Here is a 26,040-nt window from a genome sequence, read left to right as displayed (position 1 = left end):
ACAAGTGGGGGGATTAGGGATATGGATTTCTTTAACTTTGTTTTATTTTTGAAATTAGGACACAAAATCCTGAGGAGTAGAATAGAACCATTCATAGCAGGGAATTAGAAATGTGGCTTGAAATGAGGGTGCAAAAATGATTATCAATTGAGTATCTAGAGCAGCTTAATATCAGAGAACATCCCATTAGTTGCTCTATGAAAACCAAAAACCAAACTCACTGCCATCGAGTCAGATCCAACTCACAGTGAGCCCTCCTTGGGTTTCTAAGGCAGTATCTCTACAAAAGTAGATTTGAACCACCAGCCTTCTGGTTAGTAGTCAGATACCTTAGGCAGTACACCACCAGAGCTCCTGCTCTATACTTCAAGTCAATTATTTTCCTTATACTCTTTGGTAAAAGTTTCTTTGTGGCCTCAGTTTTCTTATCTGTGAAACAAGTGTTAGACTTGATCATTCAAGTCTAAGTTCCTACCAATTGCCAAATATCTATGTAGGGACTATCAGGCACAATTGCTCATTTTTCCTCCTCACAGACACCTTCAGCTGCACTCTAAATTCTCTAATGACATTGATGTTTCATGATTCATTAGTCTTCCTTTTCACATTATCATTTGCTGCAATAGTGAAGCCTTATTTGTATCCACAAATTCAAATTTAAGTGAAAATGCTGCAAGTTACATTTAGAAATGAATTATCCTTACTTTTTTCTCACATTTCAACCTATACAAAGATCACTTCTTCAGCTATGGTTCTTCAAAGGGGTGTGAAAACTTTCACTTCCCAGAGCAGTTACAGAAAGGTCAGGAAATTTAACTGGACTCATGTAATAATACTTCAACCAAATGTTAATTCTCTTATTTTTCCAGAGAAAAAAAAATTCTGAATGTCTAATTATATCACTTGACTTATGCAGATGGAACATTTGATAATTTCTGAGATTTGTAAAAGCTTAAATAGAAAAAGCAACCGCTTATTAAGAATTTGGTTGTATTTTTGTATGGAATCAAGAGAGACTGAAATCAACCACATAATTGGAACACTTTACAGAAGTTTAAGCAGCTTTGTTTCTAGTCGTAAAGTTATTGGTTATCTGAGGACAGTTCTGTGAACACTCATATTTCTAAAACTGAAATTTATAAAAAGAACTTCCAGATGTGCTGATTACATCTGATAAAGTGTTTGACCAACTAGTGTATGTGTAGAGTGGAACAGAGTGTTTTGCAAAAATAGTTGAGCCTTCAGAAGCTTGTGGGAGAAAAGATAAAGATCTTAAGAAGCCAGAATGCATTCTTTTAAGCAAGAGAATTTACTTTTTGGAAAATGATTCAAAGGAAAGGACTCATTGTGGGTGTTACTAATTAGAAGGGGTTTTGAGTTAAATTATGCATGTAGGTGTTTCAAGTCCAAGTGAACTTGTGAAATGTAAGAAATATTTACATTTTATTGATTATATTCAGTAAAACAAGATTTCATCAACAGCCACCATGTGTTAGCATTCAGAGTTCTCCTAGTATTCTTAAGGAGGGCATTTTTTGTCAGATATTTTGCACCATGAATTTTATGAGCTTCATGATAAATGTGAAGAATAAAAATTGCAGGTGGTGTTTGTGTGGTGATTATTTTCTCACACTTATTTGTATGATGGTATAATCCTCCCTAGGATTCTCTACATTTTAAAAAATAGTAATGTTCCAAGTCTTAGTATATTTTAAAAATTGTTTCAGGGAGGATTTTTTTGGCAGGGGTATTTATTTATTTATCCATAGTGCTTTCTATGTTTTTAAAGACATTATATGAACTTTTCATCTAGTTAGGGGAAAGTACTAGTATTCTACTATATTGATTGCTATACTAAAGAAATTAGCTCCATAAATCACATTTGGTTATTAAAGCAAGACTAACTAGTAATGTAATATTAAGTACCATCACATTTCTAATTTAAAAAAGCATTCAAATGTGTTGTGCTTTACCAATTCTATTTTGCCTGTCTTGCTGGTCTAGATAAAACAGAATGAAAGCAAGTCATGATTAGATGTGTAATTACAAGTCTGATTTGTCTGATTTTTATGTTCTAATAAACTGACTAAAATAGATAGTTCCTTTGGTATAATGCAGGCATGACCTTAAAGATAAAAAAAAAAAAAATATTAATTAAATGGGAATAGTTTAGTAACCTCAATTTTCATACCAGATTTAAAATAAAAATCAGAGAACATATGTGGAGTGAAATTCAATTCAGCAAATATTTATCAAGTATGGATACTGCAGGGAACTATGGCAGGCAGTGATTGGTGAGTTTATAAAGATGTTGAATAAAACATGACCCATGCTCTTGTTGTCTTGTGGAGGGGTGAGAGAGAGTCATGGTGAAGGTAGCATTTGAACTTTACCACTTCTTGCCTGAATAAGGACCTTGCCTGTTCTCATGTAAGCTAAGCTTTCTAACCTTAGAGGAGAAGATATCTGGTGGTTATATGGTTTATCTGATCATTAAATGGTCAATGCAACAAGATTATCCTTTGAAAGCCAGATTACTTAGTTGTTAATTCACCAGAAATCAGATGATGAAGATACTAGATATTGAAGAATTTGCACATCTCTAAGACTATGTCCTCAGAGTATACAGCAGAGGTTGCAAAATGGTAGCAAATGGGGATACCTAGGTGTCTAAATAACAGATACATTTTGTTTAGCTCATGTAATGTTTGTGAAACATTAAAATTATTCACCAGCATTAAAAATAGAAATTTCACATAAAAACCCAGATATGTGGATTCTCTTGAAATATCAGAAATTTGGAAAAACTATACCTGTATGCCTTGAACTCCCTGGAGCTGTGCTCTGACTTCTTGTTCAGACACCAATTCAGTGGAATCCCCCTGGGCCAGTTCATTTATTTCCTCACCCTAATGCATCCTACTACATTTGAATTTGTGACTTCTACTTCAGAGTTTTCAATGAAAACTTTGGGGGCCACATTTTTGCCTAGTAATAAGAAGCAGGTTTCCAGTACCTAAAATAGCATCTAGCACATGGTAAGCATTCAATACATATTGGATGGATAGATGGATAAATCAGTGACTGAATGGGTGAATGGATGGGTAGACAGGATAGATGGTTAGATGAACTAGATGAATAGTTAGATATGCAGACAGAGAGACATAAGTGAATTAAATGAATTTTTTAGTGGGAGAATGTATAAACTCACTGCCGACGAGTCGGATCCGACTCATAGTGACCCCTCCTTGAGTTTCCAAGGCGGTATCACTACGGAAGTAGATTGCCCAACCTTCCTTCTGAGGAGGGCTGGTGTGTTTGAATTGCCAGCGTTCTGGTTGGCAGTCAAATGCCTTTGGCACTGTGTCACCTGATCTCCCTATATATATCTATATAAACATATGAATTTTCATGACAACTCTGTGAAGAAGGTATTGTGAAAGAGCAGGCTTTATAGTGATTAAGAGTTGAGTTCTGAAGCCAGACTGCCTCAACGTTGCCTTGAGCAAGTTATTTAACCTCTCTAGGCTTGTTTCAAAGGGGCCCTGGTAATGCAGTAGTTAAGGCTGCTAATCCAAAGGTCAGTGTTTCAAAAGCACCTGCTGTTGGAGAAAGATGTAGCATTCTGATTCTGTGAAAATTACAGCCTGGGAAACTCTATGAGACAAATTCTGTCTTGTAGGGTCACGATGAGTTGGAATAGACTTAGTGGCAACAGGTTTGGGTTTTTTGGAGGATTGTTTCATAATCTATAAAATCTATATAAAATGGGGATGATAATAACAATTCCCACTTCCTAGCATTATTATTAAGTTTTGATTGACTAATACATAAATTTTTTGTCACATAGTAAGAGTTCAATAAACTTACTATTATTACTTTTAGGTGATAAGAAGACTCATCTTTTGAAGACTTAACTATTAATTTACACAAATCCACACAGCTAATACATGATACAGCCAAACCTTGAGCCCTGGTTTTCTGGCTCCAACTCCAGTATTCCTTCTACTCCACAGAAAGCATATTATTTTTAAGTTGGAATTAATTGTTCCAAATTTCTATATGATGTTTTGTTCTTACTTTACAAGTCAACTTTTAAAAAGGAACAAATATATTGCAAAATACTTTAAAATCTGCATATGCTTAGCCAATACAAGTGTGCAATAGTGAGAAATATGTTGTAATATGAAGAAATTGTCAGCTGGTATTTATTTTCAGTTATGTTGAATTTTTGGTGACAGGTTGCAGTGTTGAGCATTCAACCATTTGCAGTCTAGTTGTTTCAGAAATTTTAAGGTTAAGGTAGATTACCTAGATGGAGTGAACCAGCCCAGTTCTCTATATTGGATTTCTCTTTGTGTGCTTAGGAAGCCCGTCTATGGATCTAAGTTCTCTTGGTAGGTATGGCATTCTACAAGTTACCTAGAAAGAAATAAAATTTGTGCAGAATGTGAGAAGAACAAAGGAAAACTGTTTTGCCTTCCATTCTCAGTAAAGGATACTGCTGACACCTTTCTAACCCTGTAAGGAGAAATCAACCCCATTCTATATATATGAATATATAAAAAAGAAGGTGTTTATATGGTTCTAAACATATAATATATAACTACAATGGACACAAACACATGGACTGGGGAGTGTTTCATTCTGCTGTGCATAGGGTCGCTATGAGTCGGAGGCGACTCGACAGCACATAACAATAACAACACAATCAACATGGTCAGTATACATATAGATTTCTAGGCTTTTGGGGTACTTTTTTCTTTCCATTATTATGGAAAAATTAAAACACATTAAAAAATAAATAAAAAGAATAATATAATGAGCTATCAGGTACCCATCACTTTCCTTTAACAATTACCACCTTAAATCCAATCTTGTTTCCTCTATGTCCCTCCCCTCCCCCCATGCCCTGATAAAATTCAAGTCATCATCTAATTTCACTTATGAATATTTCCATATGTATCTCTAAAAGACAATAATTATTTGTATAAACCACAATATCATTATCACACCTAACATTAACACTAATTCCTTAATATTCTGATGTCCAGGTTTGGAAGGGCACGTCAAGTAGTGGCCTATGAATTTTTACATGAGAGGGGATTCTGGACAGCCATCTCATTGGAAGAGGAAGCCAGGAGACTTGTTTGTGTTCAATTTATGTAGCTCTTTAGATAAAATTGATAAAGCCCCAAATGTTGATATCAAAGAATTAGAGTAAGGCTCATTTACTCAAGGATATCAAAAGGATGAGGGTGACAAAATCTCCATAAGTTGTTTGGGTACCCTCAGTAACATGGTTCTCCTAGGACTATAAGTGAGCTTTCCAGTGCCTTTGCTTAAGCTGCTCTCTCACTTGGTAATACTCTGTCTTCTCTCTGATTTTTTATGTCTTACTTAACTTTCCAAACTAGCCCAAGTTCACTTCCTTCATGAAGCTAATCTCTGAGGCCCTAGTCCTTGGGTATCATTTTCTGTTTTGCATATTTAGAACTAATGCTGACCTGTTTTGCTATTTACAGCAAGAATAACAGCAACACACACACTAACTACCATTTACTGAGTTCCCACCGTGAGCCTGAGATTGTGCTTAACACTGTACCTCCGTTACTTCTTAACCCTTATGACTCTATGAAGTAGATAATGTTAGCCATGTTTCACAGATGAGGAAACTGAGGATCAGGGAGGCTGAGCAATTTGTCTGAGCTACCCTTGTGGTAAGTGAAGTGTTGAGATTTAAACTTAGGTCTCTGTCATCAACGTCTACATCATAATTCATCTTTTTGTTTACTCTCTTCACATAGGTCTTAACTTATTGAGTAGATGTTAGACTTTCAGAAATCTATGCATCTACAGTGCCGAATATGTTGGCCCACAAAATGGCATGATGACATGCCCACACAGTTGATGCAAATTAGTCAAAACTGATTTAATTTTCCTTTTGAAGTTGATAAAACTTTAAAAATTCCTTAATATCTGGGAATTTAGACATTCAACCAATTTAGCATTCAACCATTTGTAGCCTAGTTCAGTCTAGTCTAGTTGGGCAACCTGTATGGGTGAACCGGCCTAGTTCTCTGCACTTGGTCTTCTTTTGTGGGCTTAGGAAGCCCCTGCTAAGCTATTCAGTTAATTCTAATTAAATTCAGTGCCTGAATTTTAAATCTAGTGTATAAAGATGTAAATCTAAGGCATGACAATCTGAGATATTAGCATAACACAGTGTATCATCTTCAAAGTAAGACAGAAAACACACCATAATCAAGCGGCAACAATAACAATGTAAAGGAAAATTACCTTTTTATAATTGCATTTAATTTACTTCAGGTTGAGATAAACTCATTTCCATTTCATTTTTTCTATTTATTTTTCAAAACCTGCAACAAGGAGGTTAGGGACTTTTGCCGCCGCCACCATCCCCCTGCTGCTCCCTGAGCACATTTCCATGGGAAAATCTCCAGTTATTTTATATGAATGCAGCCTCCTGGTCACCTGCTTTTAACTAGACTAGTATCCCAATTTCTGTAAAAGTACTTGGTAAAGATGCAGAAATTGGTTCTGTAATTGCTAGAAGAGAAGATTTCTTGGGCTGGAGTGAGATAGTGAGGAGAAGTAAAGTTGGAGAGAGGGTAGTATCCAGTTTGTGGAGACCTTGAGTACCTATGAAAAACTGAGACTTTATCCTGAAATGGAACATGGAACGTTCTTGATGCTTCAGGGGGGATAAAGATGGCACTTGGGAGAGATGTACTAAGAGATTATTTGGTAATAATGTAAGAAAGACAGAAAATAAGGAAGATACCTAGAAAACTTTTGGAGTAATATGGACACAAGGTGATGGGGCTGCAGGTAAAGGCAGTAAGATTGCGGGGGGGGGGGGCGGAAATGGACAAGGAAAACATTTTTTTTTTTTAAAAAGGCACTTTCATGACCACAGAATTAGATAACTAAATTAGATGATTTAGTTATCATTACTGTTGTTACTCATTTTGACTATGCTATGGTATCCAAGCTACTAAGTGAAAAATCCAGTAAATTTGCACATTATTTTCCCTAGACATCTGGTTTGATTTTAGTTATTACACTGAATATGCAATTCATGACAACATTTTCCACCCTGGGATAACTAAGGTGTGATAGAAAGGAAATATGATTTAGAGCTAGGTGTCAGAAGCTCAGTTGTACTGCCTGTTACCTGTTTGAGATGAGCAAGTCACTTAATGTCTCTGAGCACCTGTCTCACCTGAGAAAGCATATTGTAAACTATAAAATTCTACACAAATACAATGTGGTGCCATTATGCCTTGAAGAAAAGTTTTGGCACCAATCCATGAATTTGCTGCACTTTTCTTATAAGATTGAATTTACTTCTAAAATAAATATAACCATTTCAAACTCTAAATTCTGTATCAATAGATACTAATGTTTTAATGGTCATGCTTTGGGGGGAAAAAATTAAGGAAGTCAATAATATTTGCATTATATAGATGACTTTCTCCCTCTCTCTAGGACATATTTAAATAAATAAAATAAAGAAGAAGAAGAAGAATTCAAGAATTTAGCCAAACTTTGTCTTTTCCTTTGAGTACAGAAAAATTGGGTTAATATCAAGCCTACTTAAGGAATTCTGGGGCTTCCTGATACCCATGTTGTTGTTGTTAGGTTCCTTCAACTCTATTTCAACTAGTGATCCCATGTGACATAATAGAACTGCCTGTTAGTGTTTTCTTGACTGGAATCTTTATTGAAGGAATTCTGGTGGCATAGTGGTTAAAGCATTTGGCAGCTAACCAAAAGGTCAGCGGTTTGAACATAACAGCTACTCTGTGGGAGAAAGATGTAGAAGTCTGCTTCTGTAAAGATTTACAACCTTGGAGACCCTATGGGACAGTTCTACTCTGTCTTATAGAGTTGCTATGAGTCAGAATCAACACAATGACATTTAGGTTGGAGTTGGAAGTCTTTGTGGAAGCAGATCGCCAAGTCTTTCCCCCATGGAACTAGTGGGTGGGTTCGAACTGCCAAACTTTGGGTTAGCAGCTGAGAACTTAGCTAACGAGCCCTGATACCCATAGAATCATTCAAATATATCGGATGAATATTGTAGAACTTTGTATTTGATATTTCATGTTCTAGGTCTATCTGAAACAAAAATAATACAAAGATGTCTTAAATTTATGGCTAATGATAAATTTTGGTATATTGATCAAATTAAAATATTGATATATGATTTTTGACTGTTCTCATATTTTTTTATACTTTCCTGGTTACTATGTGTGTGAGAGTGCTGGGTGAAAAAAACAAAGAGGCTATAAATGCAAATATATGTACCCTTTTTGTATTTTTTTAAATTGTGATTTGGGTGAAAGTTTACGAACAAATTAATTTTCCATACAACAGTTCATACACATTTTGTTTCATGACATTGATTACGTCCCCACGATGTAACAGCTCTCTTCCCACTTCTTCATCGTGCTCACCTTCTCTCTGTGTCCTTCTTTCCTATGCATTCCTGCTCTCTGAGCTGTCTCCCTGTGCAAATGCTGCCCTTCTATCTCCTATGGTTGATTGTTCTAAGGAGCGTATCTACCTGATATAATTGTTCACCTTGTAGGCCTGTCTATTATTTGGATGGAAGCCATAGGAATGAATCTAATTCCAGGTCTGAAGGGTGACTAGGGACCATAGTCTCAGAAGTTTCACCTGTCTCTATGAGACCAGTAAGCCTGATCATTTTTATGATTTTGAATTTTGTTGCACATTTTTCTCCCATTCTGTCTAGGATCTCCTATTTTGGCCCCTTTCTGAGTTGTTGACAGTGGTAGCTGGGCACCATCTAGTTCTTCTGGTCTCAGAGCCATGTAGAATGAGGTTTCCATGGTCCACTTATCCCTTGGACTAATTGTTTCTACGTGTCTTTGATTTTCTTCATTCTTCTCTTCTCTGAATGAGGAGAGACCAATTGTTGCATCTTAGATGACTGCTCGCAAGCTTTTAAAACCCCAGTCACTACTCAGCAAAATAGGATGTAGAACAGCGTTTTTTCTGCAGTAGGTTATGCCAATTGAGCCTGATGTCACTGACAGCCATGGTCCTGAGCCCATGGCCCCAGCACCTCAATCCTTCAAGATGTTTGGTTGTGGCTAAGAAGTTATCATAACTTTGCCTCCTGTTAGCTTTACAATACACATGGACATTTTTATAGCACATACAATACGTATGTAAAAATAGCATTTGCCAAACTTATATATGGTCACAGGTATATTCCCTCTTGCCTACCCAAACCTGATCATTTTGCCTGTTTACCTATCTGTCCACCCATAGGGAAATACCCATACACACTTGATACCTCCAATAATCAGCATAAATTACATATGTCAAGCAGCATTTTTAAAAAGTGTTCACTTGCAGTTGGCATAAATACTGATAGGAGCAAGGGAACCTTCTTATATATGCAAAAGACATCATGGACAAGCAGCTCATAAGACAGTCGGTGGGTTATCTTTAGATACCACAAGCTTGTTAAAACCTATGCTTAATCTAATGGTTTTTTCTAATGATCTGTCATATAATCAGAAGATTACAGGTATGTACCTAGGCTTTCAATTATCATTAACAATCTCAATATGTATAGAAAATTACCGTCTCTAATGAAAGTATCTAGTTTATATCTAATGAAATATTAAATTTTTCTTTTTAAAAAATACAGCAGAGTTTTCACTGGGCTTAGGTTAAAAAGTAATTCTCTGAAAAGTATTCAACTTCTGCAGCACGCATAGCAATAGTGGACAACTGCCAGCAAAGGGCTTTATCACAGCATAAATGGGATTTTAAGTGTTTGTTTCCAGCGCAAGTTCTCGCAGCCCAGGCACTTCCCAGTCTCATTGTTCTTTGTTCTAGCGGATGTACAAAGGATTGACTGTTTTGTTTTTTGGCTCAGAGAGATCAGATAAAGTCTACATTTCTGAACTTCACCCTCTCGACACGCAACCTTAAAATTCAATTTCTATAACTCATATTTTACAGATTACATATGTTTAGATTATAGTGGTCATATCATCATCTGCTTTAACCTTTCTCTGGCTGGGCAGGAGACATAGATAATGGTAGTGATCCCTTTTGAACTATCACTGGGAAACAGCCATCACACTCATCCTTGTTCTGAAACCGCCACTTCAGCGAGAATGCATCTCAGTAGGTACGACAGGACTGTTCTTGAGTTTCCTTGGTGTCTTAGTTATCTAGTGCTGCTATAACAAAAACATCACAAGTAGATGGCTTTCACGAACAGAAATTTATTTTCTCACAGGTGGCTAGCAGTCTGAATTCAGGGTACTGCTCTAGGGGAAGCCTTTCTGTCTGTGTTGCCTCGGAGGAAAGGCCTTGTCTCTTTTGAGCTTCTGCTCCTGGGTGGTCTTCATGTCGCTTGATGTCTCGCTTCCCCCTTCTCCGTTTGCTCACTTGCTTGTTTAATTTCTTCCATATCACAAAAGAGATTGACTTAAGACTTACCCAACACTAATACTGTCTCATGAATATAACAAAAAACCTATCCTCAAATAAGATTATAACCACCAGTATAGGGGTTAGGATTTGCAGTACATATTTTTCGGTGACACAATTCAATCTATAACACTTGGCTTCTAGGATCTCATGGTATTAAAGTTTCTAATTTTTACCAGGCCCTAAGAAATCTTTCTTCAAGGGACAATTATATTCTTTCCTTTTATTATGATATCCTTAATTATAGACCATTATGGAGGATAAACAATCTAAATGTTATTGCCAAACAAAATTTGCTGTGTTTCCTCAAGAAAAAATAGAGGAGAATCATCATGGGAATTTTCTATTTTATCTTAACAGTTAGAAAGTTAGTTCATGGGAATAAACTGATAAGATTTTATCAAGGCACACACACACAGAGACATATATATATATAGGGAGCTCTGGTAGCATAGTGCCTAAGGCACTTGACTGCTAACCAGAAGGCTGGCGGTTCAAACCCACCAGCCACTCCTCGAAAGGAAGGTTGGGCAATCCAACTTCTGTAGTGATACTGCCTCGGAAACCCAAGGAGGGGTCGCTATGAGTCGGGGCTGACTCGACGGCATACGAACAACAACAACATATATATATATATGGAAGACAATTAAGCCTATCAGTTTAGCTTAAAAAAAAAAAAACCAACAAATTCCATTTCTGCCTCCATTTTGTCAGTGATTGAGAAGAAAAGATTTTTTATGATAAAGTAGACAGAAATAAGTTTATGTTAGAGTGCCCACTGTGTGTCAGCTGAAGTCTCCACTGTATCTTGTTAATCTTCAAAGCATACTTTAGGTGGGTATTACTATTATACTGGTCAGACAGATGGGAAAAATGAGGGTTAGATATGTTAGGTAACCTGCCAAGAGTCTCATGACTGATAGGTCATGGAATAGGATTTGAATTTAGTTCAGTTTGACTCCAGAGTCCACATTCACTATCACTTCTTCTCCTGATGTTGTTGTTAGGTGCTATTGAGTCGATTTAGCCTCATAGTAACCCTGTGTGACTGAGCAGAACTGCTCCATAGGGTTTTCTAGTTTAAGCTGAAATCTTAATCCTAAGGAGCAGATTGGCAGGTCTTTCTCCTATGGAGCTGCTCAGTGGGTTCAAACCACCAAATCCATAGTTAGCAGCTGAGTCCTTAACCATTCTACTACCACAGTTCCTGATTAGAGGACTAACAATGATAATAGCTAATGCTGAGCAGTTACTCTGTACCAGACACTGTTCTAAGCGCTTTATATATAATAGTCAATTTAATCTTCATAACAGTTCTACTAAAAAGATAAAGTTATCAGCAATGCATAAATGATGCAACCAAAGAAAATGAAGTAAAGAAATAGGCCAAGATGACAGATCTATAAAGTAGCAAGACCAGGAAATCAAAGCCTAGAATGTACACTCCTCAGGTAAACCACAGGGCTGTGCTGCAGTGTAACCCATTTGATTTTATCTTCCAAGCTCACCTTTGCATCAGGCCCTCTCTGGATTATTTTAAGATTACAGTTGCCTCAGCATACTTGTTACATTTCATATTAATTATTGATATTACAAAATGCTATGTGACTTATTTAATTTCTGCAGCATGATGTACTCATAAATCATAGCATAAAACGCAGGCAAGACGTTAACTTGAGCATAGGTTGTATTAAGCCTATGGTGTCTATGTTAATTGCTATTTTGTCAATTCTGACTCATGATGAGCTCACATATACAGAACAGACCTGTTCTATGGGGTTGTCAAGACTGTGACCTTTCAGAAGCAGATCCCCAGGCCTGTCTTCCAAGGCTCTTCTGGGCGGGTTTGAACATCCACTCTTTTAGCTCGCAGTCAAGTGCCTAACCATTTATGCCACCCAGGGACTCCTTAGGGTACAGCCGTTTGTCCATATGCCTTTTGAATATGTAAGAAGTTTCCCTTTTTCCTATTTCTATTTGTCAATTGCAAGTGAACATCTACTTAAAATCTATACTATTCTTAGAGGGATCTAGAATTCCTGGAGTTATCCTGTGATTAAAATGCAATATACCAGGAGGTAGGTAAGAACTGAGGTCACATAGTCATGCCACTAAAATCACCTGATTGACTTTACACTTGAAAATTGGTCTCCAATACGTTGGTCCTACTTGAAAATTGGCATCCAGTACATTGTTCCCACTTGAAATTGGTCTCCAATACCTTGGACCCACTTTCTAGCCTGAGTATCGTGTAGGATTTCTGAGAATCTCTCATATGTAGATGTCTCTCCATTCTTCTACCAACAGCTCTCAGGGTAGGGAGAGCCTGATTTCTCAGATAGTCCGCACTGCATGAAAAGAGTGACTGCTCACTACATGCCATTGTTCCAAACCCAGAAACATGCTGTTCATCCTATGTGAAGTTCCACATTGGAGATTCAGCACAGAGAAAGTGAGCTCCTAAAATAGACCCATGGCTTTGAGAGCTGAAACTAATGAACATCTGGACACAGAACTTTCTAGCTACTCTGGGGCACCAGCAGCTCTATCATGTCCCACATGCTTCATTCCCAGAACTGAAGTTTATAAAGTCTAGGGACACAGGGAATACCAACTATTAGTAGAATCCAGCAAACCTAACATAGACTTTCTTCATATTCTAATATCTAAAAACTATCCAAATTATGTATATTGGCCATCAAAAATCCATTCCCTAGAAAATAAAAAATTCGGTAGAAATTTCACCTATTTTCTTAATATCTATATTTTCTGTTGAGATTTTCAGTATTTGTTCAGAAACAGCCTCCGTGTTTGTCAGTGTTTGAAAGATTTGCTAAACATGCAAGCCAAAGAAAATACAACCTTGCTTAGATTTCTAAGACCAGAGCTAACTTAACAAAAAAGGTTTATTAGGACAAAAAAGGGGGGTTCATATGACTAGTAACTAAGAGATTTTTTGCTTTGTTTTTGTTTTAATGAAATAGTAAGTTCAGAAGTAAAGTAAAATGCCGATTTGTTTCAGGAGAAGCAAATACAGGTAGTCCCCAACTTACAATGGGGTTTTGTTCCAGTGACTCCATTGTAAGTTGGTTCTGATGTAAGTCAAATCTCTCTCTCTCTTGGATTTTTGTTTTTAGTTTTCATTATTATTGCCTTTTATCAGTAGTATCTTTACAAATCCAATATTTATTTGTCTTTGGGAATTGGAAATACTACTGAAAACGAAGCCCACTGATGGTGAGTCGATTCCAACTTACAGGGACCCTGTAGGACAAAGTAGAACTGTTCCATAGGGTTTCCAAGGCTGTAAATCTTTATGGAAGCAGAATGCCATATCTTTATCTCATAATGTACAGATATATTTTAAAATTTTATGTAGTGCATATTACTAACAATAAGATATACAAAAAAAAAAGACTGTCTTAAGTGCAATCTGTTGTAACTCAAATACATCCTAAGTCGGGGACTATCTGTACTTAGAGTTTGTAAGAAAACTGAGTCTGGATTGCAGTAAGGTAAAAATAACATTTGCAAGTCTTCAAACCACATTCTCTTTCTTGGTATTTGCCTTGCAGATCCTTTACCTCCTGCTAGGTTTGAAGTCATTAAAGAGAAGACCACTTCAACCAGCTTGCATGTTTGGTGGACTCCTTCTTCTGGGAAAGTTACCTGGTATGAGGTGAAGTTATTTGATGATAATAAACAAAAGATACAGGTTGTCCAAGTTCAAGAAAGCACTTTATCAACTGAATATATCTTTTTTAACCTCACTGCTGGTAATAAATACAATATTGCCATCACAGCCGTTTCTAGAGATAAACGTTCCTCTACAATTTATACCAATGGATCAACAGGTAAGACCTATTTACATATAGTTGGATATTCAATTATCTGTGATACTTTTCAAGTTATATTTTATTCAAGGAATGAGAATTGGAATGCCCTCCCACACCAAAATAGGGGTATTGAGGGAGACGCCTGTGCACTACAGTGGAAACACTGGACTGAAAATAATGAGGCCATCCTGTGTTGCTAACTTGCTGGGAGCTTTTGAACAATTCATAGAACTTGTCTGGGATTGGAGTTCTCTCCAATTTGTAGTACTTGCTCCCTAATGGCATTTCTAACTCAAATCCTAGACAAGATTTTTTGCCTCCTTTTCTGAGTTTGTTCCATAAAACATGTTTGAATGTTTTCCTCCTTTATATATTCTTCTTATAACATCAAAATGTGATGTTTCCTAAATATTCCAATATCTGAAACAAGTCTTGCTTCCTTGACTTGGGAAGAAATAAGTTACCTCCTACACTTACACATCCTGATACTGACAGCACATCATGACCTCCTTTGAAGAAATGTCTTTCATATCATTCCCTCCCCCTTCATTTTCTCTCCCATACCTTACATAGCTCTCCCCCTTTACTCTTCCACTTACTACTACACCAAGGACCTCTGCTAGTATAGTGATTAAGGCATTTGACTGCTAATCAAAGGAAAAAAAGAAAGAAAGAAAAGATCGGTGGTTTGAACTCACCAGCCATTCCACAGAAGAAATATGAGGCAGTCTGCTTCTGTAAAGATATACAGCCTTGGAAACCCAAAGGGGGTCATTATGAGTCAGAATCGACTCGATGGCAGTGAGTTTGGGTTTTGGTTTTACTACTAGGTCATAATTTATTTGCAAAAATTAACTTTAATACTACTAAACAGGGGAGACAGACAAGTAAACTATGATGTAGCTTTAAGCTGTAAATTTTGAATAGAGCATTAATCAACATTCCAGTGAAATCCAAGAGCATTGTTACTCATTACTGTTACAGATAGATTTACAAAGATTTATAAATGAATGTATGATTTCTAGTTAGATGTGTCTATGTCCTCCATAAGAAAATGATGACTAACACTTTGCATATGCATTTTGTCCCAATAGTGCCATCTCCAGTGAAAGATATTGGTATTTCCACAAAACCCAGTTCTCTCCTGATTTCCTGGTCCCATGGCTCTGGGAATGTGGAACGATACAGGCTGACATTAATGGATAAAGGGATTCTGGTTTACAGCAGCATTGTAGACAAACATGCTACTTCCTATACTTTTCACGGGCTGACGCCTGGCCACCTCTACAACCTCACTATCATAACTGAGGCTGCAGGACTACAAAACTACAGATCAAAACTAGCGAGGACAGGTAAGTTCTCCTAGATAATGAGCAAGAATAAAGCTCAAATCAAGGAAATGCTTAGTAAAAAAGAGATGTCCTTTTATTCTAACATTACTCTAGCATTTAGCTTCCCTTTTAGTACATTTTTCTCTTTGGTAAGGATTCCTACTTCCTTCTCTTAAGCAGATATCCCTTGCTTTTGTGACATTACTGTTTTTTTCAGTGCTGTACGTAGACTAAAAATCCCTTGTGGCTCAATGATTAAGCACTCAACTACTAACTCAAGTAGTGGTGGTTTGAACCCATCCAAGAGAAAGACCTGCCTAGAAAGATTACCACCTAGAAAACCCTATCAGGCAGTTCTTCTCTGTCATATGGAGTCACTATGAGTCAAAATCAGATTGACAGCAGCAAACAGCAACAACCTACATAGACCTTTACGCCATCTATCAGTTTGTCATATTGTGAAGGCATGCATGTTGTTATGATGCTGGAAGGTATGCCACTGATATTTCAACCACCAACAGGGTTACCCATGGTAAATAGGTTTCAGTGGAACTTTCAGACTAAGATAGACAAAGAAGAGAGGCCTGGTGACCTACCTCCACTGAAAACCCTATGGATCACAACAGAATATTGTCCTATATAGTGTTGGAAGATAAGCCACCTAGGTTGGAAGGTATTAAGAATAAACAGTGTCCTCAACAATCGACTTGACCATACTAATGATTGTGAAGATGGCACATATTTTGTTCTGTTATACATAGGGTTGTCATTATTTGGGGGTGACTCTGTGGTAACTAACAACAACATACATAGACCTACTCCATGGTACAACCATATGGCTATAACCGTTTCTAAAACTCTCTATCCAATAAAACATGTCCTGGGACCCAACACTATAAGACCTGTTTTTACAACTTAACCCACCCTAATAAACTAAACTGTGCTAAATTTTAATAAATAACTTATACATTCATTCTTACAACCAACTAATATTTATTGAGTATCAACTATACTCATTCCTCACTTATCAACATGGTTCAGTTCCAGTATTCATTCATACAATCAACTAGTATTTAATGAGTCTCAACTACACTCATTCCTCACTTATCAACATGGTTAAGTTCCAAAGACCAGGTTGTTGTGTGAAAATGGAGAATGACCACATCAGGTCAAAAAATGGAGGATGACTACATCATTACATAACTGCTAAATCACATCATTACATAGCTACCAAAATATGTTATTATATAACTGCCAAACTCTGAGAATTATGGCCCAGCCAAGTTGACACATAACCTTAAACATCATAGCTAGCATTATTCTAGCTTTGCACCTTGGCATTCATTACTGCCAGACATACAACATTAGTGAGCAAAATAGGTGGATAGCAGATTTTTTATGATGGTCATAAATGCAAAATGTCAGATAATGAGATAGTTGATAACTGAAGAGTAGGTGTATATTCTAGGCATTGTGAATATAATAGCACCCAAGAGAGACAAGGTCTTTGCCCTCATATGCTAGTAGATTTTAAGGCTTCTGGTGGGCCTAATGTGCTAATAAATCTCCTTTCTTGGTAATATAGCTAATCTTAGGAGAAATTAAAAATGTGAAGTGCCTAAGGAATTACTCTGGTGGAGGCTGATGGGAAAGATATTTGGGGAAGCCTGTACTTTTACATAAGGAGCTCTGGTGGTATAGGGATTAAGGCATTTGACTGCCAAACCAAAAGGTCAGTAGTTCAAACCCAAGAGCCACTCCACAGAAGAAAGATGAGGCAGTCTGCTTCTGTAAAGATTTACAGCCTTGGAAACCCAATGGCAGTCGCTGTGAGTCAGAATCAACTCAATGGCAGGGAGTTTTGTTTTATTTTGTTTTTTGGTTTGGTACATTTACATATCTTTCATATCGTTCCTCAAGGATGTACTGACATTCTCGATAAAAATGTATTATGTATCTTGTTGTTGTTGTTGTTGTTATGTGCTGTCAAGTCGGACCCGGCTCATAGTGACCCCTCTTTAGGTTTCCTAGGCAGTATCGCTACGGAAGTAGAGTGCCCCTTCTTCCTTCCAAGGAGTGGCTGGTGGGTTTGAACCACCAGCCTTCTGGTTAGCAGTCAAGTGCCTTAGGCACTATGCTACCAGAGCTCCCATTATATATCTTAGGAGTTATTTATGTGTATCAAGGGTGAATTACACATCTGACTGTCCTATGCAATATCAATATGGTATGCCTATTCTTTAATGAAGACTTGTTAATGGATATACATCCTTAATGAGGCTCAAAATCACAGCATGAGCAAGAGGTAGGAAATAATATCCATCAAAGTGTCTCTTCTTTGCAATTATTTTTCTTTAGTGGAATAATAACACAACTAAACTATAATTTTTTTTCATAATTTAATGTGAAACATTTTTAGCACAGAAAATTTTGTGATGGCCAGTCAATTTATTTATTTATTATGTGGGAGCCCCTGGGTAGTGCAAACAGTTAATGTGCCTGGCTGACAACCAAAAAATCGGTGATTTACTTTAACCAGAGATGCCTCAGAAGAAAAGCCTGGTGGTCTACTTCTGAAAGATCAGCCATTGAAAACTCTAAGGAGCACATTTCACTATGGCACACATGGGATCGCCATGAGTTGGAACTGACTTGATGGCAAGTGGTGTTTGTTATATACTTGCTATAAATATGGGAGCTCTGATGGCGTATTTCCTAAGGCATTTAACTGCTAACCAGAAGGCTAGTGGTTCAAACCCACCAGCCACCCCTTGGAAGAAAGGTTGGGCAGTCTATTTCCATAGTGATACTGCCTCGGAAACCCAAAGAGGGGTCGCTGTGAGTCAGATCCAACTTGACAGCAGTGAGTTTGAGTATTATTAAATATATAAACACAGGAAGAAATTAGGTGGATGACAGACCTCTTTGATCATTCCATTTAAAGAATTTCAGAACTGGAGAAGACCATTTTAGGCCTTTTGACCAAGACTTGTTTAACCAAAAAGGAGCACTAAGCTTGGTGAGATAAAGAGAGTTGCCCAGGATTGCCCAGCTGACTAATAGGCAAGTCTGAACCAGAATGCACACTCCTGACTGTCAGGATTTTACTCTTTCCCCTAGACTGACAGTCTTTCTTTAGTCTTGAAGTATTATTTTTGCCTGTCAAAGTAGATGTTTTCTTCTGACCAGAGAGTGTGGCTTGCAGGAGTTAAAATACAGATATAAATTTGGCCTCTAGACTGGTAAGACACCCTGAATAAAAGTCTCTTTTCCATTCTTTCCTACTAGCCCCCATGGAAGTCTCAAATTTGAAGGTGACAAATGATGGCAGTTTGACCTCTCTAAAAGTCAAGTGGCAAAGACCTGTTGGAGATGTGGATTCCTACAACATTACCTTGTCTCACCAAGGGACCGTCAGGGAATCCAGAATATTAGCACCCCGGGTTACTGAAACTCACTTTAGAGATTTAACCCCTGGACGACTTTATCAAGTTACCATCATCTGTGTCTCTGGTGAATTGTCTGCTCAAAAGATGGCAGTTGGCAGAACAGGTGAGTCGAGCTCCAGAATATTCTTTGGTTGCTCAAATCATTCTTTGATCTATCTTACAACATGACAAAGTAAGCTAAAAAGAAAATTCCTTTTCCAGCCTGGGAAGGATGGTCTACATGCTGAGGGCATCTGTGCATCAGGACTCCACACATGAGTAAAGTAGGGGTCCAGTTGCATTCGTCTGAGTTATTTAAACAAATGTGTTTTGATTCCTAAAGAATCTGCATAATTGGCTCTGCCCCGTGCCTTTTCATGTCACATCACTTAAGTAGCATAAAACAATAGCAGTAACCCCTGGACGATGAATAAAATATTTCTGGTGGAGTCTTATAGGGAGGGTCACTTACCACTTAACCATGTTTTTCATAAATTATTTTATTAAATTATGTCACCAAAAATTTGTCCATTGCCTTTTATGAGTAAATTAAAGTACTAGGAGCTTTGGGAATTATTTTAAAAACACATGCAACTTGCCTTTAAGGCAGGGGTCAGAAAACTACACCAGTGGGCCAGATTTGTTTTTGTATAGTCCTGGAGCTAAGAGTGCTTTTTAAATTTTTATTGGTCGTTAAAAAAAGAAAAGAAAAGAAAATTATGAGACTGAGGACCATTTGTGGCCCATAAAGTCTGAAATATTTACTGTTTGGCCCATTACAAAAAATGTTTGCTGAACCCTGCTTTCAGGAGTTTACATTTTAATAGCACAGATGTATAATATACAGACAAAAATAAAAATTCTAATAATAGCAATTTTACAGATGTTTCTGTGTACCAGGCGATGACTACATACTTTGCATACATTATTTTATTGTGTTCTTAGAACAAAGCCATGAAAGAGATATTATTATTATTATTGTTGTCAACAATTTCAGGTAACTCTGAGAGTCAAACAATTTGTCTATAGTCATCTAGACAATAAATAGTGGAGCTAGAATTTAAACCCAGGTTGTATTTCAGAGTCCATTCTCTATGCTATTACAAATTCTAAGAAACAGCTCTATGGTCAGAAAGAAAAGAGAATAAAATTCTCTTTCAGAAGATCAGAGATTTCTTGGGGTAGGTGGTCTTTAACTGGGACCTAAAGAACATGTAGCTCTTGTTGTTGTCATGTGCCATCAAGTTGGATCCAACTCATAGTGACCCCTCTTTGGGTTTCCGAGGCAGTATCACTCTTTGGGTTTCCGAGGCAGTATCACTACAGAAGTAGATTGCCCAACCTTCCTTCCGAGGAGTGGCTGGTGTGTTTGAACCACCAGACTTCTGTTTAGCAGCCAAATGCCTTAGGCCCTATGCTACCAGAGCTCCTCTTGTAGCTCTTAGTCAGGTAAAAAGGAAGAAAAGGGAAGGGTATTTGAGATACAAGGAACAATAGGAGCAAAGTCCAGAGGCTGAAGAACTCATGGTCTGCAGAACACAACTGGCGCCTGGCATTCAGGGGGGTTGGGAGAGGTGGGAGAGTGTGGAGGGAATAGTTAGAGAGAAGTCTGGAAGGATATGGGATCTGATTTTGTAGAGCCACAAATCCCAAGCCAAGGGCTTTTATTCTGTAGTTAATGGGGAGATCTTAAATATTTTCAGTAAAAGAATAATAAGGTCAAAGCTATATTGCTGGAAGATTAATCTTTTTCATTGGAGAAAAAAAGAGAAAAGAATGTTTCAGAAATACAATATCCAGTAGTTTTTCAAAAAGATGCCACATCTGTCAGTGTCACCATCATTAGAAGCAACATCATTATTGTCTCAAGAACTGGTGTGAAATCAGTAAAAGGCAGCATTCATTTCATTAGATTATTGATATTACAGAAGACCATATTACTGATAGATCACTGGAATTATTATAGCATATTTTTATTGAGTGTCAAGTATTTCCCCAAATGAGGAAAGAACACTCATATTTGCAATCCACAGATATGGAAAGGAGGAGGTGGAAATGTTTTGAATTCCAGATGTTAAGTCTCTTATCTATGTTGCTCATGGAAAGGAAATGAGTATCTTTAAATTTGGTATTTAGTATCTCCTTTTTGACATGTTTTCGCCCTTTAGTTCCAGAGAAAGTTGGGAACCTGGAGGCAAACAGCAATGGTTGGGTGAGGTCCCTCATAGTGAGCTGGTCGCCCCCTGCTGGAGACTGGGAGCAGTATCGTATCATGCTCTTCAATGATTCTTTGGTGCTGCTCAACATCTCTGTAGGAAAAGAGGAAACACACTATGTTATGGATGATATAGGGCTCATACCAGGAAGACAGTATGATGTCGAGGTCATTGTTGAGAGTGGAAACCTAAAGAATTCCGAGCACTGCCAAGGCAGGACAGGTAAGCTATCGTTGAATTAATTCCAACTTAATTCTACTCTACATGACCCCATGTAGAGTAGAACTGCTCCATAGGGTTTTCAAAGCTGTAACCTTAGGGAAGCAGATCACCAGGCCTACTTTCTGAGGTGTCACTGGCTGACCTTAATTTACTCACGAGTAACCCAAGTAACCATCAAAGCCATGCACAGTGTTACCTGAATTTGATATAGTACAGACCAGTAGAATTTTCTCCCCAAACTGCAGACTGATAGAAGGTTACTAATATTTAACTTTTCCAAATTAGAACATTAAAAATTACTTCCACTAGTAACACCATTACTTTATAAAAGAAAAGACATTTTAACACACAAAAGAAGAGTAAGAATGATACATTCTGAGAGCAAAGGCTGATCCTTCACCCCAAAGTAGATAGTTAGCAACCTTTTGCTGGTGAGCACTGTTAGGGAACTCTTGTCTTGGTTTAATGTTGACTAATATACGAATTTCAACCACCAAGGGAGCATGATTACAGTGAAGAGGGAGATATTTGGCTTTTAGGGGAGGGGAGGATAAGGATACTGAGGCGTGAGCCTTGGTAGTCTTGTTGTGAACACTGCACTGCAATTCCTTGGACAAGTCACAACCTTTCTAAGGCCTGTTTTTTCAACTTTCAAATAAGAGTGTGGCCCTTCCAAGTTCAAAAATTCTATGAAAATGGAATATTCCATAGCTATAGTGAAATTCAAATATATTCTCTCTTAGTCTTGCCTGAAAATAAGGAAGTAAATACAATAATTTTAATTTTCCACTTAGAAATCTGACAATGAAAAGGATCAAGACACCCCCTTAACTTGCCAACTGTGTTTTCCAGTAATCTCTTCATTTTCCAAATATTGCTGTCCATCAGAAGGTGATGAAAGACCTATATAACCTTAAACTGAGCCATTTTTAGTATTTCACAGGACAAGCATCTATACCTTATTGCTATCAAGTTGAATTCCAACTCATAGTGACTCTATAGGACAGAGTAGAAATACCTGATAGGGTTTCCAAGGCTGTAAATCTTTATGGAAGTATAATACTTCACCTTTCTCCCACGGAGCAGCTGGTGGGTTCGACTTGCTGACCTTTCAGGTAGCAGCCGAGTGCTTAATCATTGTGCCACCGGGGCTCCCCTGGCATCTATATCCTCTCCAGTATTTTTCATTCACTTCAAATAACTTGGAAATTCAAGATCAAGGGACAGTAAAGGCGCTCAGCATGCTGGCATAATCCTCAGGAGAACTTTTCTTAAATTGTCTCTAGGTGAATAAGATAACTTTTCCAACTCATTGTAAAAATTCCAATTTGTTTCCATATAAATTTCTAAAGAAAGTTGCAGATTTAGGGACTTGATTAGAATGGAATTATATAAAGATTTTTGATGGAAAAGAAATCATATTATAATTTTACTCATTTGGTTCTCCCATAATTTAATTTCCCCATTGTTTTGTGGGACCAACACTTTACTCTTAATAATTTCTCTTAGAAATGACTTTAAAAAAATGTTCATTAAGTACCTGTCGTATACTGGACATCATTATATGGATCTTCTCTATTTTGTTTGTTGTTGTTTCTCCTAGAGATTGTAATAACATAATTTTTCTTTAATGGATAATTTTGATGCTTTAGACACACCAAACTAAACTAATTGGTGTTAAGTTGATTCCAACTCATGGTGACCCCATGTATTGCAGTGTAGAACTGCACTCCATAGAGTTTTCAAGGCTGTCACGTTTCAGAAAGAGATCAACAGGCCTTTCTTTCAAGGCACCTCTGGGTGCCTTTGAACCACCCACCTTTCAGTTAGTAGCCAAGCACTTAAACATTTGTACCACCCATGGATTCCTTCTTTAGCTGTAGGGAGTCTTTGATCAGATGCTACTGCCAGCTGCCTCTTCCTTTCATGGCCACATAGTATCCCTTTCTCAGAAATAGTACTAGGTCTTTCCAGCCTATGGGAATAATACTCCCAACTTCACTTAAATACTTAAACACAGACTTTTCTCTGCAGTGTGTTGGCTGACAAGAGGATTATATATTCTTATATGATAGAATTCATATGAAGAGAAAAAATGCTAATAAGTAGTCAAACATAAATAATTCTTCCATCAATGTATTTTCTTTTGAGTCTTTATTTCTGATTATATCATGAGCCAAATTTTTGGTGATTATTAAAAAAAAAAAAAGCTACTCACAAGCATTTAGAAATGAAATGCTGAACTGGAACACTCCTATGGATGGAAGACAACAGCTCTCTAAAAAATACCCAGTAAGTATATGTGAGTCAGTCAATAATCAAAGCCTCCATTGCTTTGTTCCCAGTTCCCCTGGCTGTACTTCAGCTTCGTGTCAAACACTCCAATGAAACCTCACTGGGCATCATGTGGCAAACCCCTGTAGCAGAATGGGAGAAATACATCATTTCACTAGCTGATAGAGACCTCTTGCTCATCCACAAATCACTTTCCAAAGATGCCAAAGAATTCACTTTTACTGACCTGGTGCCTGGGCGAAAATACACAGCTACAGTCACTAGTATTAGTGGAGACTTAAAAAATTCATCTTCAATACAAGGAAGAACAGGTACTATTATTTATAAATAATTTATAAATATTCTGTTTGCTAAATTGTTTACCATTCTATCACTTTACAGATGTTCATTAAGTGCTGATTATCCTGGGCATTGTTTTATGAATCCTTTGTGATTTTTTTCTATTTCACTAATTTCAGTTCTTCACTAGTTCCTTGTTTTTATTTTGTTTGGCCTTTATTTTGCTAAAATAGAAACAAAGCAGAAAACAACCCTTCCAAAGAGTTTTGCTGCAAAAAAGAGCAAAGAAATGGTACTACATCTGGCAGAGGAAGTGGTGTTGAAAGGATTGTTTTTTAAGTGCAAAAGAAATAGCAGGATTTTTTTTTTTTTCCCTGGTGGGAATGATCTAGAAGAGAGAGGAATAGTGATGGAGTGAAGAGAGGAAAGGATTGCTACAGTTATTCTTTGAGTAGGTGAGAGGTTTTGGGCTCTAGAGCATAAGGAAAGGAGTTGGCTGTAGAAAAGACCACAAGTAGCTTCCCTTTAGTGTCAGCTGGGAAGGAGAAAGTATATGGTTACAGATAGATGTAGTGGGGGGCAGTGAGCTTCTGATTGTTTTTTTCTCAATGAAATAGTGAGCAAGGTCATAACTAGAGATTCCCTTTTCTAATTTGTATACTATTATTGTCCTGTATCTTATTTCAATCACCTTTTTTTACCCCCACAAAGCAGCATTATTGTTTTATGCAGTGTTCATGTAGATTTATTCACCAGTTTATCACTTACTTTCTCGACTTTCCTTCCTGATTCTCAGGATGCATCTGCGATCACTTTTCTTTATCATGGAGAACATTCTGCAAATTTCTTTTATTTTTTCCTTTTATTTATCTATTTATTTTTGCAGTGTTTCCTCCCCTCCTCTCCCACCCCTAGTAACCAACAAAAAAAGTTTCCTTCCATATATACACCTTTCCTTGACTTTTTACAATAATAAACTTACATAATACTTGTCCTTCTTTGATTGACTTATTTCACTCAGCATAATATCCTCCAAGTTCATCCACATTATGTGGTCTTTTGTAGATTCTACATTATTCTTTAGTGTAGCATAGTATTCCATTGTGTGTATCTACCATAGTTTGCTTATCCATTTTTCTGTTGATGGGCACGTAGTTTGTTTCTATCTTTTTGCTATTGTAAATAGTGCTGCAGTGAACATGGGTTTGCATATATCTGTTCTTGTCCTGGCTCTCACTTCATAAGGATATATACCTAGTAATGGGATTGCTGGGTCAAATGATATTTCTAATTCCAACTTTTTAAGGAATTGGCATACTACATTCCACCATGGTTGTATCATTTAAAGTCCCACCAGCAGTGTATGAGAGTCCCAATCTCTCCACATCCTTGCCAGCATTTATTATTTTCTGCCTTGTTGAACTTTGCTATTAGTGCTGGGGCCAGATGGTACCTCATTTTGATTTGAATCTCTCTAATGGCTAATGATCATAAACATTTCTTCAGGTGTTTGTTGGCCATCTGAATATCTTCTTTGGTGTCCTCTTTGGTGTCTTTCCTGTCTTCTGCCCATTTTTTAATTGGATTGCTTGTCTTTTTGTTGTTGAGGTATTGGAGTTTTCTATAAATTTTAGACATAAGTCTCTTGTCAGATATGTCATTGACAAATATTTTTTCCCAATTGGTAGTTTCTTTTTCTCTTTTGAAGAAGTCTTTTGAAGCATATAAAAATTAAATTTTTAGAAGGTCCCATTCATCTAGTTATTCTTCTGCTGTTTGTGAATTTTGGGTTATTTGACAGTCTTTTATACTATACATTAGGGCCCCTAAATTTGCCCCTCATATGCAAGTTCAACTTGAAGTATGCATATGCATACTGCTCATATGCAAGTTCAACTTGAAGTTAAAGACAATTAAAACAAGTCCA

At 37.2% G+C, this 26,040-nt stretch overlaps 1 protein-coding gene across 1 annotated transcript in view; it reads left to right on the top strand.

Moving 5' to 3' along the window:
* LOC103206951 (receptor-type tyrosine-protein phosphatase beta-like) overlaps positions 1-24,145 on the top strand; it is a gene marked incomplete at its 3' end in the record, with an annotated part of 72,807 nt that extends 48,662 nt beyond the window's left edge. Inside the window, exons 5-9 of the mRNA XM_007952468.2 lie at positions 14,082-14,360; positions 15,437-15,694; positions 18,962-19,225; positions 21,270-21,539; positions 23,885-24,145. Coding sequence (XP_007950659.1) covers positions 14,082-14,360; positions 15,437-15,694; positions 18,962-19,225; positions 21,270-21,539; positions 23,885-24,145 — 1,332 coding nt within the window. The remainder of the gene's footprint in view (positions 1-14,081; positions 14,361-15,436; positions 15,695-18,961; positions 19,226-21,269; positions 21,540-23,884) is intronic.
* Between the last annotated feature and the right edge of the window lie 1,895 nt (positions 24,146-26,040).

This window comes from Orycteropus afer, unplaced genomic scaffold (genome assembly GCF_000298275.1).
Source record: "Orycteropus afer afer isolate SDZICR_OR568_19922 unplaced genomic scaffold, OryAfe1.0 scaffold00339, whole genome shotgun sequence".
Taxonomy (NCBI): Eukaryota; Metazoa; Chordata; class Mammalia; order Tubulidentata; family Orycteropodidae; genus Orycteropus; species Orycteropus afer.
Note: the sequence above shows the minus strand (reverse complement) of the source record. Positions and strands in the feature narration are given on the sequence as shown.